We start from the raw sequence: 17,287 nt of genomic DNA, 5'->3' as shown, positions 1-17,287 counted from the left end.
GGGTCAACGTCGAGCTCCCCAGGGTCACACCGAGTAGAATGTCCAGAAGACCCCCACGGACGGCCATAGCTTGAGTTAATGCCGGTACTACATACCACAGGACGCCGTTGGCCGAACTTGGGGTTGCTCCTGTGTACAAGGGCGGAACGGAGTGCGTTGAATGGTTGCTTGGATACCGCAGACCATGTCCCTTCCCCAATGACGTCTTCTCCCCGCGCCATTGCAGCAGCAGGAAGAGCAGTGATCTGGCTCGGAAGATGGAACCATGAATTTCCCTGATGGCGTGATCCACCCGTTAACTTCGCCATTTCTCAAAGCTAGTCGTCGTCGAACTTAAATTCACACGGCATCCGCTGTGTTAGATATCTGATTGCTGCTTTGTTTACATTTGAAACGAGTGACTTTCAAGTGCATGCCAACTCATCCAACTCACTTTAAAGGAAAACGTGGAGGAATCTTAAAAAAAACATCTTTTCTTTTAGGAGCGTATACTAGCCAAAGGTGAATGTACCTATCGTTCAGCGTGATGGGGGTCTCGGTAGCTGACGCACTTAGCCCAACTCTCGAAGCGGTACCACGATGAGGACCACCGCCTCCCTCGCTGCAGCTTGCCTGCTACTTGGACAGGCCGCTGCCGACTGGCAGTTCCGCTCCCGCACTGACCTTGCGCCGCCCCGGTTGAACATCAGCATCCCGGCGACCAAGGACGTCGAACAGGGGTACCTCTTTGTGGCCCCTTTCGCTGGATTCCCCGACACGCCCAGCGAGCAGCATGGCCCTCGTCAAGCCGGCCCGTACATCTTCCGCGATGACGGAGATTTGATCTGGTCTGGCTACGCCATTTACAGCATCTGGTCGACCAACTTCCAGGCTGCCCGCTGGAAGGGCAAAGACGTCCTGTTCAACTTTGAGGGTGACCATAACGCTGGTTATGGGCACGGCCATGGTCACATCACCATCATGGATCAGCACTACGAGACCATCCGCGAGCTGCGAGCCGGAAACCACAAGTTGGTTGACAAGCACGAGTTCCATGTGATCAACGAGGAAACCGGCCTCATCCAGATCTACCAACCCGTTCCCCGCGACCTGACCAAGTGGGGAGGCAGCCCCGAGCAGCAGTGGATCGTCGATGCCATCATCCAAGGTCAGCACCCAAACCCCTCCCCCCTCAATAACAACCAACTAACCCATCCCCCAGAACTCGACATCGCCACGGGCCGTCTCCTCTTTGAGTGGCACAGCCTCGACCACGTAACCCCCTCGGAGGCCGTGCTCCCCCTCAACCCCGGCCAAGCCGGCTCGGGCTACAACTCCTCCGACGCGTGGGACTACTTCCACATCAACAGCGTCGACAAGGACCGCGCCGGCAACTACATCGTGTCGGCGCGCGACGCCTGCGCCGTGCACAAGATCAACGGCACCTCCGGCGAGATCATCTGGCGGCTGAACGGCAAGGCGTCCGACTTCGCCATGGGTCCCGACAGCGAGTTCTGCTTCCAGCACCACGCGCGCTGGCTGCAGGAGGACGAGGGGGACGGTGTCGAGGTCATTAGCCTGTACGACAACTCGGCGCATGGCACCGAGCATGGTGGCGGTCGCGAGGTCCATACCGCTGAGAATAGCAGTGGTAAGATCCTGCGCCTTGACACCCGCGCCTGGACGGCGGAGCTGGTTCATGGGTACTACCCGCCTAAGGGGTACAAATTGTTGTCCAAGAGCCAAGGGTCGACGCAGGTGCTGCCGGGTGGGAATGTGCTGGTCAACTGGGGCTCAGAGGGCGCCGTGACTGAGTACACCGAGGATGGGGAGGTGGTGTTCCATGCCGAGATGGATACCGGCGCGTTGAATGATGGCGTGGAGAACTACAGGGCCTTCCGGTTCAACTGGACCGGGCTGCCGAGCGAGGAGCCGGCGGTGGTGGCGCTGGAGGGGGAGGAGGGCACGTCGGTTTACGTGAGCTGGAATGGGGATACCGAGACGGCGACCTGGCGGTTCTTTGAGGTGGTCGATGGGCTCGGCTCGCGTTCGTTCCTCGGTGAAGCGCCACGCAAGACCTTTGAGACCAAGCTCGATCTTCCCAAGGGCAAGAAGGTTGATCGGGTTGCTGCTGAGGCGGTCGACAAGCAAGGAAGAGTGCTACGGACGACGCGTGAGGTTGGCGTCGAGCCCGAGATTCTCCCTGCTGGATCTGGCAAGACCAAGTCCACTACCTCTGGCCAGTCTGTCGTCAAGACTCAGACAACCTTGGACGTCGACTCTTCTGCCGGTAGTCGCTGGGAGGAGTACGCCATCCTCAAGTTCTTCCGCCTCTCGAAGGACCTTTGATTGGCGGCGACACCCCTCGAAACCATCAACTGGAACTGCTATTACAGCGTTATGTTTCAGTGGTGCAGTAACCTGTCACTCATTGCATTCCACCTTCTCGGCCGATGTCCCAGACTTCAACCTGATGTCGGCCTTCCCCCTCGACAAACTCTCCTACACTCATTTAATCATTCACACGGGCAGGAAACGGTGCTAGAATAGGCAAATATTGTAGCAATTACACTCTTTTGATTACGTGCGCAGCCTTTGCTGGAGGGAAAGTGGTTGTTAATTAGTTGTCCGCGGTGTTAGAGAACCTTGGTTTCCTCAAGCCATAACAATGTGAGGAACAGGCATTATGGCCTCAGGGCAACAAACTAAGGCCCATTAAGAAATAAAGTGCACTTGTGGGTCTGGAAAGGGTTTCGAACATTGTATTGTTTACATAAACTAGAAAAGAAAGTCAAGTACTTGGTATCCAAAGCACTGCTAACCGTTGCCGAGGAATCAAAACTACCTCTAGACTTTGCTCAAACAAGAAGATATGCAAGAAGCAGCATCCAAAAGGACACGATCGGAAGGACACAGCTGGATGTTTTCGAGGCGCCAGATTCAAACCAGCCGGGCCAGTCGTTACCGGGCGTCCATCCTTTCCCAGGGCCGTTAGTAACCGGCATCGGATCGGCTTGGGTGGACGGGGCAGGGACAATAACCGTTGGGATGGAAGGGGAGGGCTCACCTGAGGTTCCGCCAGAATTCTGCTCGCTCCCTTGTGCTGAACCAGATCCAGCCCCTGAGCCAGAACCCGGGGTACTCCCACCACCAGCACCCGTCGAACCACAGCTCCCAGTCGGCGCCGTCGCGCCAGCACCGGCATCAACATCCGGCCCAGGATCCGGAAACTTGACATCCGCCGAGTCCACCGTCCGACACCCATTCCCAATATTCGCCGTAAACAACCCGGGGCGGCTCGCAAACGCCACACCTCCGGCACCACCGCCACCCCCAACAATATCCACCACCGCACAATTCATGTACATCTCGCGGTTCCCAATATTATTAAACCACGTCCACGCAAACACCGCCCCCTCCCCCGCCGGCGTATCCCCCGGCACCACAAACCCAAACGAGCTCTCCCCCTCGCCAGGACACCCACCCTCATAACTATGCACCACCCGAAACGACCGCCCGCCATCAACGGACAGCGCAGCCTGGCAAGAACCACCTCCATGCGCGGCCCCGCCCGTGATGGTGAAGTTGTAGGACTGGCCGGCGGCCCAGGAGGCGACGGCGCCGCCCTCGGGCGTGCCGAGAAGGGGCAGGTAGCCCTTGCAGGGGAAGTCGGAGCCGTCGGCTTTCAGCGGGGAGGTCATGCTGTAGTCGGCGCTGGCGGTGTTGGGGTTGGTTTGGGATTTGAGGGGGGGCGGGTAGCTCATCTGCATGTGGGCGGTTGCGGTGCCCGCTGCTGCGAGAGCGAGGGTGAGGAAATGGTGGAGGTTTGGCATGTTGGCTGGTGGGTTGGTGGGTTTTGGGGGTGGTTGGGGTTTGATGGTGACTGTTGCTGAAAGGGGGAAGGGTGGATGAGGTATTGGGGAGGTGGTTGTAAGTGTTAAAATATGCTGGTTTGTGAGTCCGGTGTGGAACAATAAGATTCAACACAGTTGCCATTGTTGACAAGTCATTCTTACCACGTAGAATGCCAGAGTCATTGAGCAACGCGCGAAAGTTTGTTCTTTCCTGTGGTGTTTTTTCTTTCCTGTGGTGTTTTCTTCGAAACAAAGAATTCAGGGGGCGCTTTGCCCCTTTTAGGTAATGTAATGCCTCAGTTGAGATGGAACCGCAGAGAAAGCTTGAGCGGGAAACCGCCGCCAGAAGAAAGAAAGTGAATGCAAAGACATGTTGCTTCCTGGATCAAACAAGACTTTGGTTTATGCGGTGTGCCCATGAGTCTTTCCTTGGGGTGTATTGAACTTAGGAGACTCATGGCGACGGAGGAGATTCCGCCTAGATTGTGTTACTCAAAGTACCCGTTACCACTTATGACCATCCTTGTCCTTTATATGGTGGTTTTTCTTTCACGTGCGAGTATTTAGTTCCAACTTCTCAGCACGCGCAACGTTATAGTAGTCTGTGAACGATGTGAACGGCTGGACGGTATCTGAAAAGTTGATCCGTCTTTGAATCATAGTAAGTGAGTCAGATCTGATCTGCCAGATTACCTAGATCAGTATCACTCCAGCTTCTAGTGATTAGCCTAGAAAAGGGGATCGTGGTCGAGTGTGTGGTGCGGTCACGATGATGGTACCCCTGAGGGTAGCCTGTAACGGCCCTAACCCTGGCTTACCCTCGAGCCACCCACAACTCCCCTTGCGTCAAACGGATTCCAACCTTTAAATAATGTTTCTCTTGGGGGGTTTTCCTTAAAACCAGCGGCGGTTTTGTTTGGCCACATCCTCCCCTATCCTTCAAACTCCGTCCCTAGAGCAACACTTCCAAGGTTGGAAGTTTGATGGTTGTGGTTCTTTGTGGTCACGTGGGCGGGTCAGGTCTGCCGTTGTTCCACAAGCAAACCCCAACCCACAGGGATGGCTGCTGCTGGCATCGCCGGTTGACCGCTGCTGCCCCACTGTATGCCCACTGTGTGCCTGCCAACTCCCAAATCCGTCATCTCAACACCATCACCGTCTAAACCATCAGCCCGCCACGATATCTGCTGTGTACCCTTACCTGTGCATTTGTTTGACAAAGACTCGTTGGGTTCCAATGAGCTGACGAGGCATCATGTCGGAATATGAGACGAATATGGGCGCTTCGCCTGCAGCGGCGGCTGGCGGTGACCCGCTGAGTGCCTCGGCTGCTCACGCGCAACTTAAGAAGGTCAAGAAGCAAAAGGTGTTGCTCATGGGGAAGAGCGGTTCCGGGAAGTCCAGCATGCGTAGTATCATTTTTAGTAATTATCTCGCCCGAGACACCCGCCGATTGTGAGCACCCCTTTTGTTTATCTTTTCCCTCACCTCACATGAGACATGGCGCTGACTCCAATCCTCACACGCCAGAGGCGCCACCATCGACATCGATCTATCCCACGTCAAGTTCCTAGGCAACCTGACGCTGAACCTCTGGGATTGCGGCGGCCAAGAGGCTTTCATGGAGAACTATCTCTCCCAGCAGCGCGCCCACGTCTTCAGCAACGTCGGCGTTCTCATCTACGTCTTCGATATCGAGAGCCGGGACGTCGAGCGCGATCTGGCGACCTACGTCAACATCATCAGCGCCCTTGTGCAGTACTCGCGCGAGGCTAAGGTCTTTGTGCTCATCCACAAGATGGACCTGATCCAGCCCATGACGCGCGAGGACGTCTTCGACCAGCGCGCAACCCTGGTCCGGCGCAAGACCGCCGAGGCCGTCGCCATCGTGCACAAGCAAAAGCCCGAACAGGGCGGCGGCAGCCAGGCCCAACAACCGCCCCCCTCGGCATCCCAATCCGCCACCTCCACCACCGAACCCCCCATCAACCTCCAACTCTTCGCGACCTCTATCTGGGACCAATCCCTCTACAAAGCCTGGGCCTCCATCATCCACGACCTGGTCCCCAACCTGGCCGTCATCGAAACCCAACTCGCCAGCCTCGGGCTGGCCATCGACGCGGACGAGATCCTCTTATTCGAACGCACCTCCTTCCTGGTGGTCTCCAAATGGACATCGCGAGAAGGGGAGCGCAACCCGTACGGGGACCGGTTCGAGCGCATGAGCAACATCCTCAAGAGCTGGAAGCACACGTGCTCCAAGTACACGGGCACGCCGCGCAACGCCGAGCAGTTCTCCGACTTCGAGTACAAGATGGGCGCCACCTTCAGCATGTTCGCCACCAAGTTCACCACGAATACCTACATCCTCGTCTGCATGCCGCCGGGCGAGGCCCGGTTCAACAGCGCCAAGCTTAATGTGGCTGCCGCCAGGTCGTGGTTTAAGTTCTTGGATGGGCCCGTCGTGCCGACGCAGCAGGCGGGCGGTGCTAGGGGCATGGGGGCTTCGTCGGCTTATGGTGGGGAAGGGGTGGGGACGTCAGATAGCTGAAGGGGAGGGCATAGCTTTGGTCGGACAGGCTAGCCGAGCAAGTTGGCCGAGATGGATCTGGTGGATGGGGGTGTGTACCGCAGCAGGCTGTGAGATACCACGGTATTGGGCGTTTATGGTGTTAAAAATGGTTGGAGTACAGGCTAGCAGTTGGGAGGCAGGGGTACATTTTCTTTCGGGTCAGTCGGCATCGTTAGGGTTTCGATAGATTATCTCGTCGTTGGCCATCCACGTTATAGTATAGCATAGCAACTAGCAAAACCCGGGTGTGAAATCGTTCCCTCTATCATTCCTCTCGGTTAACCGTCCAACGCCAGTCGCCCAGGCCGTCATAAACGTGCGATGCCCCAACCTGTCTCCCCGAGTTTACTTCCACTTGACAACGGCAGTCCCGCCCCTCTTGAATTCGGCCATCTCGCCCAAAACCAAACCCTTCTCCTCGTGCTCCTTGTTCGGGAAGGTAGTTGACAGCACCCACTCCCGGCCGCCAATGGAAGACGAGGAGCGCTGAATGAAGTCGTAGACATCGCCAACCGTTTGGGCGGTGTTGAAGCGTGCGGGGAGCCGTGTGCCGTCGGGGAGCTGGATGCGGAGCATCAGGGTGGGCTGTGACTCGTCCGCACCAGTAGACGGGCCCTGGGCAGAAGCCGTAGCCGCTGGGGCGGTGGTTACAGGTTGTGGGACATCGGGCTGGCCCGGGACTGGGCTTCCCAAACGCCGGCCTTCGCCTCCGAATGGGCGGTACACCTTCGGAAGAGGCCTGTAGTCCTCGTTATGCTGCTCGAGTTTCACATCCACCCGCTGGTCCATCTGGATGTTCATCAGGTGAACTGGTGCCCGTCCTTCCCTGATCATCTGTAGATCGGCCCGGTTTTGAGGGTCGTCGAAGCGGCGCAGCTCCCCGTCGTCAATGCTGAAACCGTCGGTCCAAATGTGCAGGACGCGCTCCTGTACTGGACCGTCGCTGCTTGCGGTCGGGATGGCACTGCCGCGGGGATCGGGAATCGTACGGCTCTCGACGCCGTCGCCGCCCAGGGTCTGGCCTGTACCACGGAAATGAGCTCGCGAGGGCCCAGCGGGCTCTTCGTTCGAGTCACGGGCTTCCCTCGCGTTTCTGTTAAAGGGCACAGTCAGCTAACGAACATAAAGAGTGATTGTGGCTGGCCCGGTGCTTACGATCGGGCTTTATTCATAATGTCACCGAGGATCCTGCGCGAATCAGACGGACGCTGGCTAGGATCCTGAACGGCCAAACCAGACTTTTCGCCACCAGCGAACAGGTCCCTTGGGCCACGTCGCTCGTCGTCCTCGTCATCATAATCCTCGTCCTCCTCCGAGTCGTCATGGTCATGGCCGCCACCGAGAGAGCTTAGGGTAGCCAAGCCCGTTCGCTTTTGTGGCTTTTTTGCGGTCGATGACGAAGATGCAGCGGCGTATTGGGGCGCGGGGCGGCCGTCCAGTGTCCGGGGACCAGTGTACGCGGGTTCGGCTGGCACAGCTGAAGCGGTTGATGCGGGGCCTTGTGCGCTTTCGTCCATGTCCGTGTAGTATGAAGTGACGGCGGAGTCGATATCCCACTTGCTAGCGCTGAGATACTCTGTCGCCTGCGATAGTCAGAGGCTGGAATGAACTGGGGGCAAGGTGGAATGGTGGAACTGGGAATGCTTACCTGCTCCGTTGAAGACCCCGTCAAGTCGCAGAAGTTGCTGATCAATGTGTCATGGTCCGCCATATTGAGCGTTGGGTAGGGTGTTTGATCTTTCGTTAACTTTGTAGGACGGGAATTGGGAAGAAAAAAGAAAGGGTTTGAGCGTCAGTTGTTGAAGGGAAGTAAGGTACCCGGTGGTTAACGGAGTTGCATCAGGCAGCTCAAGGCGACGAGTGCCGCAACTCAGAAGGCTGCCCCGCGTCATTCAGCCCCGCCAACAACATGCCAGGCCGAATTAGGTACATCACGTTCTGGAACCGAATTTACACAGTGCACGGTCACCTCCTTCTCAACACAAGGCAGCCACCCCTGCCGAGGTTGAAATTCGTGACGGAATTCATGCTGTTTGTTTAGGCTAGGTGCGAATACATAAGAGCCAGTTAATTATTTAGAGTTGACCTTTCCACACTGTTCCGCGTTTCTATTTTTTGCTCACAACTCCTTCCGGCGTGTTTCCATGGGCGCAGGAAACAGTCGGATCAATTTTGCCCGGCCACCGCTGCAGCTTGTCAGGGCCCGGGGTCAAGGCCGATCCATCAATCCCGGCCGCCTTTGTCGAGTTCACTTGCGACCTGCATCTTTGGAGCTCCGGGCGTCGGCGTCAGGCATCCCGTCTACTATACCACCAACACAACAACACTTTCACTTCCATTATGGCATCCGAAGAGGCGCCAAATCCCATGGCTGAATCCGGGGTCACAATCCGGTCGGATAGCGAGCAGTATTCCCGCCACGAGGACCAGTCGATCTCACCCCCGTCGTCTTCCTCGCCCGCCGTCATTCTCTACCAACCGCCCACCGTCTGGTCCGTGATCCGCGGCGCCGCAATTAACCTGCTCCTGCCATTCGTTAACGGCATGATGCTTGGATTTGGCGAGCTGTTTGCGCACGAAGCGGCCTTCAGGTTAGGGTGGAGCAATACCAGGGTACGCCGTGGTTCCCGCCGTTTCTGGCAACCAGCCTCGAAGGTGCACAGTTAACCGACGCCATTCTAGGTCTTCCCCTTGTCGAGACGAGAAGCTCATCCCATCGGCCCCGGGATCGAAGCCGTGGAGAAACCGAGACAGCGGAACGAACTCGATGACCTGACGAGCTTGGAATGAAGACGATGCGTACCGCAGTTGGAATTGCCGCTGATACGGGAAATATCTTGGAATCATTTACCAGCGACCTCTAGGGGAAACAGGGCGATGTGTGTTTATAGGGTGTCTCCCGCGGAGCTTACAACCCGTTCCGACTGGGAAACGGAGGGAATATCGAGCACACGGATAAGCTTGGGATGGTTGGGCCCTAAGGTCGATGTCGCTCGTTATCCGTATATACACTTGGGCAACTTAGAGCATGCACCGCCTGATAAGCGTTCGGTGATTTTACAGCAGGGTTTCTGCTGTTCTACTTCGCACGTGCGAAACAATGGCAGTTCATCGAGAGTGGTGAAATCGTCAAACTCGGCCGGGAGCTTCGATCGGTCTGCCCCACACAACCCGCCCGATGAGCCGGCCAAGTGCCAAGGTTTTTGGCGTCTGCCAGTGACCTGACCCACTCAAAACTTTCGGGACGGCGCTCAGCGAGCGCGAAACTGGAAATTTTGGCCCGGACCGGCAGCTTTGCGACCCACGCATCTTCCTGTGTGTGCACCAACACGGAAACGGCCAGACAAGATGCTTCCCAGCAGGAACCTCTTCGTGTCAAGTCCCGCGCTAGGGAAGGGGCTTGTAAGAGCAGTACGTTATCCGACTTTATCATCCCAATGTACCGACCATGCAAGAAATGCTTCTTACTCACGGCAATCCAGGCAATTCCAAGGACTTCAACCCGCCTCGTCTCGAGACAGTTCAGCACGGGACTGCGAAACAATGGAGTGTCCCTGTATGGAGCACCGACGGCCAGGAGGATAGGCAGCCCGCTGGCTTATACTCTGGCTTCACAACGACTGATTTCCCCGCTCCGACAATCCCGCAATGCCTCGACTCAATCCCCGATCCCTCCGACCGCCGCATCCGATGTCTCGAATCTCGCCGACGTTACGGGGACACCAGTGAGCCTGACTGGTAGCGACCTTCTCGATATCCCCGAGCAGATCGGCTTTTTAAAGACACTGGGCCTCGAATTCGGTTGGGGCCCGACTTCGCTGATGCAAACGGTCTTGGAATCCATCTACGTGTACACTGGTCTCCCGTGGTGGGCATCGATTGCCATGGTGGCTGTCGGCATCAGATTGATTCTCCTCAAGCCCACCCTCGATGCATCCGAGAACTCAATCAAGTATCAAGAACTGCTGAAAGATCCGCGGTACGCATCCGCGATGGAGGACATGAAGAGCATGATGGTCACCGGCAACCACATGGCTGGCGCCGAGGCGCGAGCCAAGGTCAGCTTCATGAACAAGGCAGCGGGCTATTCGCTTTGGAAGACTATGGTCCCGATGCTCCAGCTGCCCTTGGGCGTGGGCATGTTCCGCCTGATCAAGGCCATGTCTGCACTTCCTGTGCCCTCATTCGAGACCGGCGGGCTGCTTTGGTTTACCGACCTAACCATGGCCGATCCGCTCTTTATTATGCCCATCATCACGGGCCTCCTCGTGATGGTGGGCATGAGGGTATGTCACTCGGACACTGCATAGGATTGGTAACAAGGCCTGGATGCTGACCGCGCGCGAACTAGATACCTCTGCCCTACATGGCTCCGCAGCAACGAAATACGGTCAAGACAATGGCCCTTGTTGTGATGCCGATTTCTACGGCAGTTGGCCTGTTCCTCCCGTCTGGTCTAACCTTATACTTCCTGCTCTCATCTATGATGCACACGCTGCAAACATACTTGATGCATCAGCATTGGTTCCGCCGGCTGGTTGGGTTGCCGCCACTCGTCGCTCCAGAGCAGGCGGGCGGGATGGCCTGGCAGGCGCCGCGCGTCGTCGACATGAGCGCCCCCAGGGTCACACCAATTCGGCCCCGGGCCGCGCCCGCTTCCGAAAGCATCTTTGGGAGTCTCCAGTCTTCCATTGCGAGCGCCAAGGAGAAGCTGAACGAACGCTCGGATAGAGACGCGGTGGAGCGTGCCCACAAGGCGGCTCGCCAGTACGAGGAGAAGCGGGCTCTTGAGGAGAAGGAGAAGACCATCATGCGCCTTCAAAACCGTGGGAAGCGGGGGCAGTACTGACGAAGGATGATCAGTAATACTCTCCCATCCTATTTAAACAACACGGCATTACGGGGACGGCATCCATATCTGAGTCAGCAGCGGGAAGGCTGTCCCCATCCATCTGTACATTAAGCCACACGACCCCCGCCCCCGCGTTACTCTCAGTCAACATCTAGCAACGACTCAGCCTTCACCTGCAAGGCGCAGATCGCTTGGATGGTGAGATGCGGTGGCTTTGTGAGGTAATCCCATCCCATAACTGATCGGGACTCGAATGAGGGGGTTGCTGAGCACGCCATGCCGCCTGACGATCGCAACGCCCACGCCGCAACCCTTCTCCGCCAAGCCGTCTTTGTCTGACAGGATCGGATTGGACAGCCTCCAGATGAGATTGCTGACGACGGCAGCGGGTTTGGTTTAGCTATATAATCTTCGCTGTGTATTTGTCCTGTACTTTCTCTCAAACCAAGACTTCATTCACTCCCATCTTCAGTTTCTTGGCAATCTGTGCTGTTTCACCACCCACCCCCTGAAACTCTCGAGTCGTCGTTTCCAACTCGCCCCATCAACTTATAAACCTCTCCCCCCTCGATATCTCGAGGAACAACCCCCCAACTCCCTGCCTCACCCACAACTCCTCCAACCCTTCTCGCCTCCCAAACCCCAAACCCCAACACCCCGCGCCATCACAACCAAACCCACAATCAAACAAAACCAAACCCACACCAACCCCACACCAACATGTCCACCACGCAAGAGAACGTCCAGTCCGCCTCGGCCACCTACGCGGCCTCCTTCACGCAAGGCCATCTCGCCCTGCCGCCCGCCAAGCACTACCTCGTCCTCACCTGCATGGACGCCCGCATCGACCCCGCGCGGGCCTTTGGCATCGAGCTGGGCGACGCACATGTCATTCGGAACGTAAGATTCCCCCTTTTCTTGTCTTGCCCCCTTTCTGGTGGAGGTTGTGGTGCTTGGTGGTGGGGTGGTTGTTGGGTGTGTATTCGGTGGGGGGTTGCTGTGATGGGGTTGTGGTTGTTGTTGTTCTTGGTGGGTGGTGATGGTGGTGTCTGGTTTGCTAACGGATGGGTTGTTTTAGGCTGGCGCGTCGGCTGTGGATGCCCTCCGCTCGGTGGTTATCAGCCAGCAGCTGCTGGGGACGAATGAGATTATCTTGGTGAAGCATACCGGTTGTGGGATGCTGACGTTCAAGAACGAGGATGCGTATGGGCTTGTGGAACAGCGGTTGGGGTGAGTTTTATCTTCTTTTTCTGCCTTTTTCCGCGGTGGGGGGTGTCTGGGGCTGCGGTATGGCTGACTGTTTCTTTTTACTTGCGCGGTTGACAGACCTGCCGCGACTGCAGAGCTCAAGGAGAAGAACCTCGATTTTCTGCCTTTCCCGGAGCTGGAGGCGGCTGTTCTTCAGGATGTGGAGTTTCTGAAGGCGTCGAAGCTGGTGCCGGAGTCCGTGACGATTAGCGGGTGGGTGTACGAGGTTGAGACTGGCAAGACCAGGCGGGTGGTTTAGGTTGGATGTTCGGGTTGGACGAAGATTTAGTCCTATGTTTGTAGCGGCGTGGTTTGCTTTCGGGGCGCAGTGGGAAGGGTAGGTGGGGGTAGGGGGGGGGGCGGGTATGGCGAGGTTTGTAATGAAGACAAGGGTGATGATTATGACGACGCGGATGATAAGAGGGGAGCATGTAAGGATATCCAAAGGCCAATACTTTCACGGTTATCGAATCCTTCAAACTATTTTTAAGCTTACCTGCGATGGAGACGGGAGGATGCCGGTTGAAAGATACGACCTTGACACGCATCGCATGGTGAACCCAACGCGTGTCCTGCTATGTATTGCATGAGTACCTATATTAAACCCGCTCGTCCGGGGCATATTTGAGATCCTCATTCCCAACTTTGTACTCGTATTCCACTGGCCTGAGTCCTTAGTCATATCACACAACCCGCCCCGAGGTATGAACGCAACTCGAGATTAAGTCCCCAACCTCAACCAACCGGTCATACACCTCACCCGGCAAGTGGACACCCTCTGCGGCGAGCACGTCTTCTAGGAGAGTGTGGGCTCGGCTAAGGTCAGCTCGGTTTACTTGGCTTGCTTGACGTAGGCCCTCATTCTCGGTTTCGAGTTGACGTGTGCGTTTCCTGAGACGGTCGTTGGTCCGTTGGAGGTGGGTTTCTGTAGAGGATGGTTGTTGGTGTGGCGGGGGCACAGGTGACAGTATTGTGGGGGACGGCTGCGCTGTTGATATTGCTGATGACGGTGGCCGTGTCATTGCTATGGTTGGTCCCAGTGTAGTTGGGAGTGGTGCTGATTGTGGCGGCCGTGGTGGTGGCGGCATGCTGCCGGGATTGACGGCTGTGTCCATACTCGCATAATTGCCTCTGCTAGATGGTGTGCACACAGAGACATTCGTGAGGCTGACGTGAGGAGGGGAGAGAGAAAGGTTCACGTTGCCCGCTGGCGAGGATGATGAGGATGTGTGCGAAGAGAGCATGGTGCCTGGCAAGGTCCGAAGGCTAGAAAGAGTGCTCGACCCGTCATTTGTGGACGGCGATGGTAAAGTCGGTGCTTCAAATAAGGGAACTGAGAAAGTTTGAGACAAATCGTAGGTCAGCTCGGGGTGTGTGGCCGCCATGGGAAGGCTTGAGTCTAGGAAACCGAGGTTCAAGTCTCGTAGACCGGCGGCATCGTTTCTGTCTCTTGTTGGCGAAGAGTAGAAAGCGGCGTCGGGAAAGGTAACGGCGGGTAGCATGAATGCCCGTGCCATATCAACATGGATAAAATCTGCCATTAAAGAAGCAGGTCAGCAGAGGCAAAGAACGGCATGGAGTGCTCAGCTTGAAGGGGAGGGTTGAGTTGCGGTCGACTAACACGGCGAGTAGTCAAGACTTAGGGCAACAACATCGCGACCCTCCATGCCAGGGATGAGGAGCTTGAACAGCCACCACCATGCATCCTCTTCTGACGCGGAGGGGCAGCTTCTCTCGATTAAACCCTCGTGAGGCGGATCCATGAAGAGCTCCTCGTCTGGCTTCGGTCTCGCCACACACTGCTTCTGCTGTTCATGGACTGAAGCTTTTGTCCGGCTGTCCAAGGATATCCAGCAGTTTGGACACCGGTACGAGACCATGTGTTTGCGTGCTAGGTGTTGTCTAATACGTGCAAAGCGTTAGTCACCAGGCATGGAGTTCCTAATAATAGTGAAGGCTTCATACTTGAGACGCCCGAGGCCGTCAGAGCCCCCTTTTGGGTTACGGCGACTTCTCCGCAGGCATGGACGCCCTCGCTCAAACGCCTGGTACGGGCAGGCAAACCGCGGGAGATTTGGCTTGCACGATGTGCTCCGAGACTTGCCGTTTGGCTTCCTCCACCTCTGCTCCTGCTCGTCCTCCTCCTCGGATTGCTCGCCATCCTCGGCGCCTGTTCGACCTTTGCGTGGCAACTTAGCAGAGCTCCCAATGGCTGGGGATCCTGGAGTCTCAGAAGCATTTGTGTCTCTGTTCCTGCTGCTATAACGGCCCTCGGCGTCGCCACGACCAGTCTCGTTATCCCCAGGACAGGAGCAATTATCCTCGGTGTCAGAAGACGCGGACAAATACTCAGAGGTGAAAGAAGAATTATGCTTGTCTGTCGTATATTGCCTGGCAAGAGAAACAGACTGGACCTGGATTGTAGCTATACCGACTTGCCGAGGCCTTCTGGTATGGAAACGGCGGGTCCTTGTTCCAAAGGTCGACGCTTCTCGCCCGTCGTAATGGTTAGTCTCCGTGCTAAAACTGCCCGTTCCTTGGTCCTCACTAGGGACTCTGGGGTGTGTAGGGAATGATTCTTCGAATATGTTGCCTGCTTGGGATTTCAGACTGCTCTGCACATGCAGGGTGGTATATGGGACCTCTGGAGCCGCGCTCGCAAGAACAGTCATCAGAGGGCTCGGGTCGGGGGCGCCGTTGGGTGTGTCACAAAAGGGGGTTGGTGTGGCGGTAGGGGGTCCACCCATGTCAGGTAGGGGGTACTGCCACAGGGTCATCATCCAGCGAAGTGAATGTGTTCTGGCTGTAATGCAACTCGACGTCGGTGCCTTGTTGTGACCCAAGATCCGGATCCCGGAGCTCCGGGTGCCAAGGTCTCTTGACACCTGCGGTTGACGGCTGGACGCTGGGTTCAGTGAGTCCAGGAGTCTTCCTCCGCAACGGCCATTTCTTAACCCGGCCCGCCTTTCCCGGTATCAGCGAAAGAAGCCTCCGCCGCTCCACTTCCAGTCTCGCGTCGTTGGCAAGGCACTGTCTCTCGAACTTCTCGATTGCAGCCTGGGATTTTGCGGGTTGACACTGAGAACAACAGGGGTCGCTTATGGAGTGGAGGACGGGCACACCATCCCAGACGCGACTTGGAGCGGTAGTTTCAAGATCTAGCGGTGTCATCTCACCCTGTGGAGGATTCAGGACGTAGGCTTGGCCATCAAGATCCTTGTTTTCTGTCGGCTCCAGCCAGTCGTCCTCTTCTCCTGGCAACACTTCGTTGGAACTATTCGGCGGGGAACTGACAGCTTCAACGTCCAGTTGGTACCCAGAGCTTTCCTCGAGCCATTTTCCAATGTCTTTGTTGCGGTGCTCTATGTTGCACATGGTGGCGACGTCGTTGATGGTTGGCAGCTTGGCTGAGCTATCTGTGCGTCTGGGTGATGGCGGGAAAAGGGTCCTTGATGCGTTCGCCCTTTGTCCCATTGGCATTCGGCCGTATACTGTTGCTTTTAAGGATCTTAGAGTGCCACCGGGAGCTTTTATAGAAGCATACCCACCTCCATTAAACCGACCGCCAGCCGTGGAGGTGCTGGCTTGGTTAAAGTCGACCGCTTTCCAACCTCCTTCGAACTCCCCCATGAGCGGGTTCTCGAGAATGTCATGATATGTACCAGCGGAGTATCCAAACCGGCGGCGCTTTGGCGACTGATTCGGTGACGGCAGGCTCGGGGACGACGGACTCAGGGGTGCGAGGCTATCATTACGTATTGGTTCGATGGGTGAGTCTTCAACGCGAGCCAATCCGCTGATATCGAAACCGGTTGTGTGGGACGCCATGGAGACTTGTTCTACTCTCGGACTGATGTTTATGGGAGAGAGGTACGAGTTAACAACAAATGTCGCTAAAAGAGAGCTCACTATCGGGCGAAACAGAGATTCGCGTCCTCGTGCCCAGACTCGGAGCCTCGTCGACACCGAACCAGCAATCTGATTGGCGCATCCGTCTTAGCTGGTGGCTGAATCCGGCTTGTGTCACCACACAAACACCCAATCAACACATCTCACACGAAGCTAGACCCGAAATGAGCTTAGGCGCCACGAAAGTCACTCTCAAGTCTCAAAAGGGTCAAGCAGCGGTTGTGTTGTGGTCAGCCAGAGTTGTATCAAGGCAGCGTTGTATTAAGCCATATGCTCCTATTTGCGCTTTGGGAATCAAAAAAAAAAAGAAAAAACATGCGGATGCTTTTTCGTCCACACTGTATGGGTTGGTTCAATGGCTGGGAATTCCCTATGCCGGGCACAGCCAGCCAACGTGGGGGTGGTTACACGCTTGCCCCCCTGAACCACACTGGCACAATCCAGACAACAAGGTACGAAGTAGGAAATAGTTCGCCCCAGCCCAAAAGGTGTCAACCTGCACGCGCATGCACACTCTGACCCCCGGATAGTGAAGCATCCCTTCGGGTTTCTCGCCCACTCTGCTCAGCATTTAAGCAGGCCACCGTAACCGACATGGCCCTCATATGCTCTAATGTTTGTCCTCACAGAACGCCCGAGGCTGTCCAGTTGGATTATTATCCGAATCCCAGCTTGTGATAAGACGCCATCAACTTGCCTCAACCTCTCCCAGAACACAACAAAGGACACAGACACTGAGAGACACTGAAGCAATCAAAATGGGTCACCAGAAGTAAGGGACCACGACGCCAGATGCTCCAAATTGTAGTATACTAATGATATTCGTATCAGAACTCAGGGGCTTTCGGGCCACAACGACGAGAAGCGGTCCAT

At 56.2% G+C, this 17,287-nt stretch overlaps 8 protein-coding genes across 8 annotated transcripts; 5 read left to right on the top strand and 3 right to left on the bottom strand.

Annotated features, from left to right (window-relative positions):
• Positions 1-579: 579 nt before the first annotated feature.
• B0H64DRAFT_416434 (ASST-domain-containing protein) lies at positions 580-2,328 on the top strand (the record flags this gene model as incomplete). Its single annotated transcript, XM_062805168.1, has 2 exons — positions 580-1,147; positions 1,202-2,328. The coding sequence occupies 2 exons, from the start codon at positions 580-582 to the stop codon at positions 2,326-2,328; spliced, it is 1,695 nt and encodes a 564-aa protein (XP_062660799.1).
• Positions 2,329-2,809: 481 nt separating this feature from the next.
• Positions 2,810-3,869, bottom strand: B0H64DRAFT_457340 (uncharacterized protein). Its single transcript, XM_062807371.1, has one exon. The coding sequence runs from the start codon at positions 3,810-3,812 to the stop codon at positions 2,838-2,840; it is 975 nt and encodes a 324-aa protein (XP_062660798.1). The 5' UTR covers positions 3,813-3,869; the 3' UTR covers positions 2,810-2,837.
• A 1,069-nt stretch (positions 3,870-4,938) lies between these two features.
• On the top strand, positions 4,939-6,375 carry B0H64DRAFT_339086 (Gtr1/RagA G protein conserved region-domain-containing protein; the record flags this gene model as incomplete). Its single annotated transcript, XM_062801193.1, has 2 exons — positions 4,939-5,288; positions 5,364-6,375. Coding segments are annotated over exons 1-2 (1,212 nt in total), but the record flags the coding sequence as incomplete, so codon positions are not given.
• On the bottom strand, positions 6,364-8,284 carry B0H64DRAFT_431257 (uncharacterized protein). The gene is made up of 3 exons (XM_062805955.1): positions 8,054-8,284; positions 7,561-7,988; positions 6,364-7,498 (listed from the first exon to the last, which is right to left on the bottom strand). The coding sequence occupies exons 1-3, from the start codon at positions 8,114-8,116 to the stop codon at positions 6,751-6,753; spliced, it is 1,239 nt and encodes a 412-aa protein (XP_062660796.1). The 5' UTR covers positions 8,117-8,284; the 3' UTR covers positions 6,364-6,750.
• Positions 8,285-8,382: 98 nt separating this feature from the next.
• Positions 8,383-9,523, top strand: B0H64DRAFT_391831 (outer membrane protein TOM13-domain-containing protein). The gene is made up of 2 exons (XM_062803499.1): positions 8,383-9,018; positions 9,088-9,523. Exons 1-2 carry the CDS (start codon positions 8,746-8,748, stop codon positions 9,193-9,195), a joined length of 381 nt encoding a protein of 126 aa, XP_062660795.1. The 5' UTR covers positions 8,383-8,745; the 3' UTR covers positions 9,196-9,523.
• On the top strand, positions 9,514-11,722 carry B0H64DRAFT_391829 (60Kd inner membrane protein-domain-containing protein). The gene is made up of 3 exons (XM_062803498.1): positions 9,514-9,816; positions 9,888-10,691; positions 10,757-11,722. The coding sequence occupies exons 1-3, from the start codon at positions 9,754-9,756 to the stop codon at positions 11,252-11,254; spliced, it is 1,365 nt and encodes a 454-aa protein (XP_062660794.1). The 5' UTR covers positions 9,514-9,753; the 3' UTR covers positions 11,255-11,722.
• B0H64DRAFT_121974 (carbonic anhydrase) lies at positions 11,558-12,840 on the top strand. Its single transcript, XM_062797969.1, has 3 exons — positions 11,558-12,157; positions 12,336-12,487; positions 12,584-12,840. The coding sequence occupies exons 1-3, from the start codon at positions 11,978-11,980 to the stop codon at positions 12,762-12,764; spliced, it is 513 nt and encodes a 170-aa protein (XP_062660793.1). The 5' UTR covers positions 11,558-11,977; the 3' UTR covers positions 12,765-12,840.
• Positions 12,841-13,027: 187 nt separating this feature from the next.
• Positions 13,028-16,391, bottom strand: B0H64DRAFT_391827 (uncharacterized protein). Its single transcript, XM_062803497.1, has 5 exons — positions 16,054-16,391; positions 15,269-16,002; positions 14,471-15,147; positions 14,127-14,407; positions 13,028-14,039 (listed from the first exon to the last, which is right to left on the bottom strand). Exons 1-5 carry the CDS (start codon positions 16,331-16,333, stop codon positions 13,189-13,191), a joined length of 2,823 nt encoding a protein of 940 aa, XP_062660792.1. The 5' UTR covers positions 16,334-16,391; the 3' UTR covers positions 13,028-13,188.
• Between the last annotated feature and the right edge of the window lie 896 nt (positions 16,392-17,287).

This window comes from Chaetomium fimeti, assembly GCF_033439085.1.
Source record: "Chaetomium fimeti strain CBS 168.71 chromosome Unknown B0H64scaffold_3, whole genome shotgun sequence".
In the NCBI taxonomy this organism is placed as follows: domain Eukaryota; kingdom Fungi; phylum Ascomycota; class Sordariomycetes; order Sordariales; family Chaetomiaceae; genus Chaetomium; species Chaetomium fimeti.
The sequence above is the reverse complement of the archived record's forward strand: the minus strand, read 5'-3'. Positions and strand labels throughout refer to the sequence as shown.

Bases quoted from the DNA above. Each gene is read 5' to 3' on its own strand.
- B0H64DRAFT_391827 (XM_062803497.1), bottom strand. From the start codon at position 16,333: ATGGCGTCCCACACAACCGGTTTCGATATCAGCGGATTGGCTCGCGTT. The intron at 15,148-15,268 runs GTACCCCCTACC...GCGGCTCCAGAG, and splicing joins TGGATGATGACCCTGTGGCA to GTCCCATATACCACCCTGCA. The intron at 14,040-14,126 runs GTTAGTCGACCG...CTTTAATGGCAG, and splicing joins AAGTCTTGACTACTCGCCGT to ATTTTATCCATGTTGATATG.
- B0H64DRAFT_457340 (XM_062807371.1), bottom strand. From the start codon at position 3,812: ATGCCAAACCTCCACCATTTCCTCACCCTCGCTCTCGCAGCAGCGGGC.
- B0H64DRAFT_391831 (XM_062803499.1), top strand. From the start codon at position 8,746: ATGGCATCCGAAGAGGCGCCAAATCCCATGGCTGAATCCGGGGTCACA. The intron at 9,019-9,087 runs GTACGCCGTGGT...ACGCCATTCTAG, and splicing joins TAGGGTGGAGCAATACCAGG to GTCTTCCCCTTGTCGAGACG.
- B0H64DRAFT_121974 (XM_062797969.1), top strand. From the start codon at position 11,978: ATGTCCACCACGCAAGAGAACGTCCAGTCCGCCTCGGCCACCTACGCG. The intron at 12,158-12,335 runs GTAAGATTCCCC...GGGTTGTTTTAG, and splicing joins ACGCACATGTCATTCGGAAC to GCTGGCGCGTCGGCTGTGGA. The intron at 12,488-12,583 runs GTGAGTTTTATC...CGCGGTTGACAG, and splicing joins CTTGTGGAACAGCGGTTGGG to ACCTGCCGCGACTGCAGAGC.
- B0H64DRAFT_431257 (XM_062805955.1), bottom strand. From the start codon at position 8,116: ATGGCGGACCATGACACATTGATCAGCAACTTCTGCGACTTGACGGGG. The intron at 7,989-8,053 runs GTAAGCATTCCC...TGACTATCGCAG, and splicing joins CGGGGTCTTCAACGGAGCAG to GCGACAGAGTATCTCAGCGC. The intron at 7,499-7,560 runs GTAAGCACCGGG...GCCCTTTAACAG, and splicing joins ATTATGAATAAAGCCCGATC to AAACGCGAGGGAAGCCCGTG.
- B0H64DRAFT_391829 (XM_062803498.1), top strand. From the start codon at position 9,754: ATGCTTCCCAGCAGGAACCTCTTCGTGTCAAGTCCCGCGCTAGGGAAG. The intron at 9,817-9,887 runs GTACGTTATCCG...ACGGCAATCCAG, and splicing joins GGAAGGGGCTTGTAAGAGCA to GCAATTCCAAGGACTTCAAC. The intron at 10,692-10,756 runs GTATGTCACTCG...CGCGCGAACTAG, and splicing joins TCGTGATGGTGGGCATGAGG to ATACCTCTGCCCTACATGGC.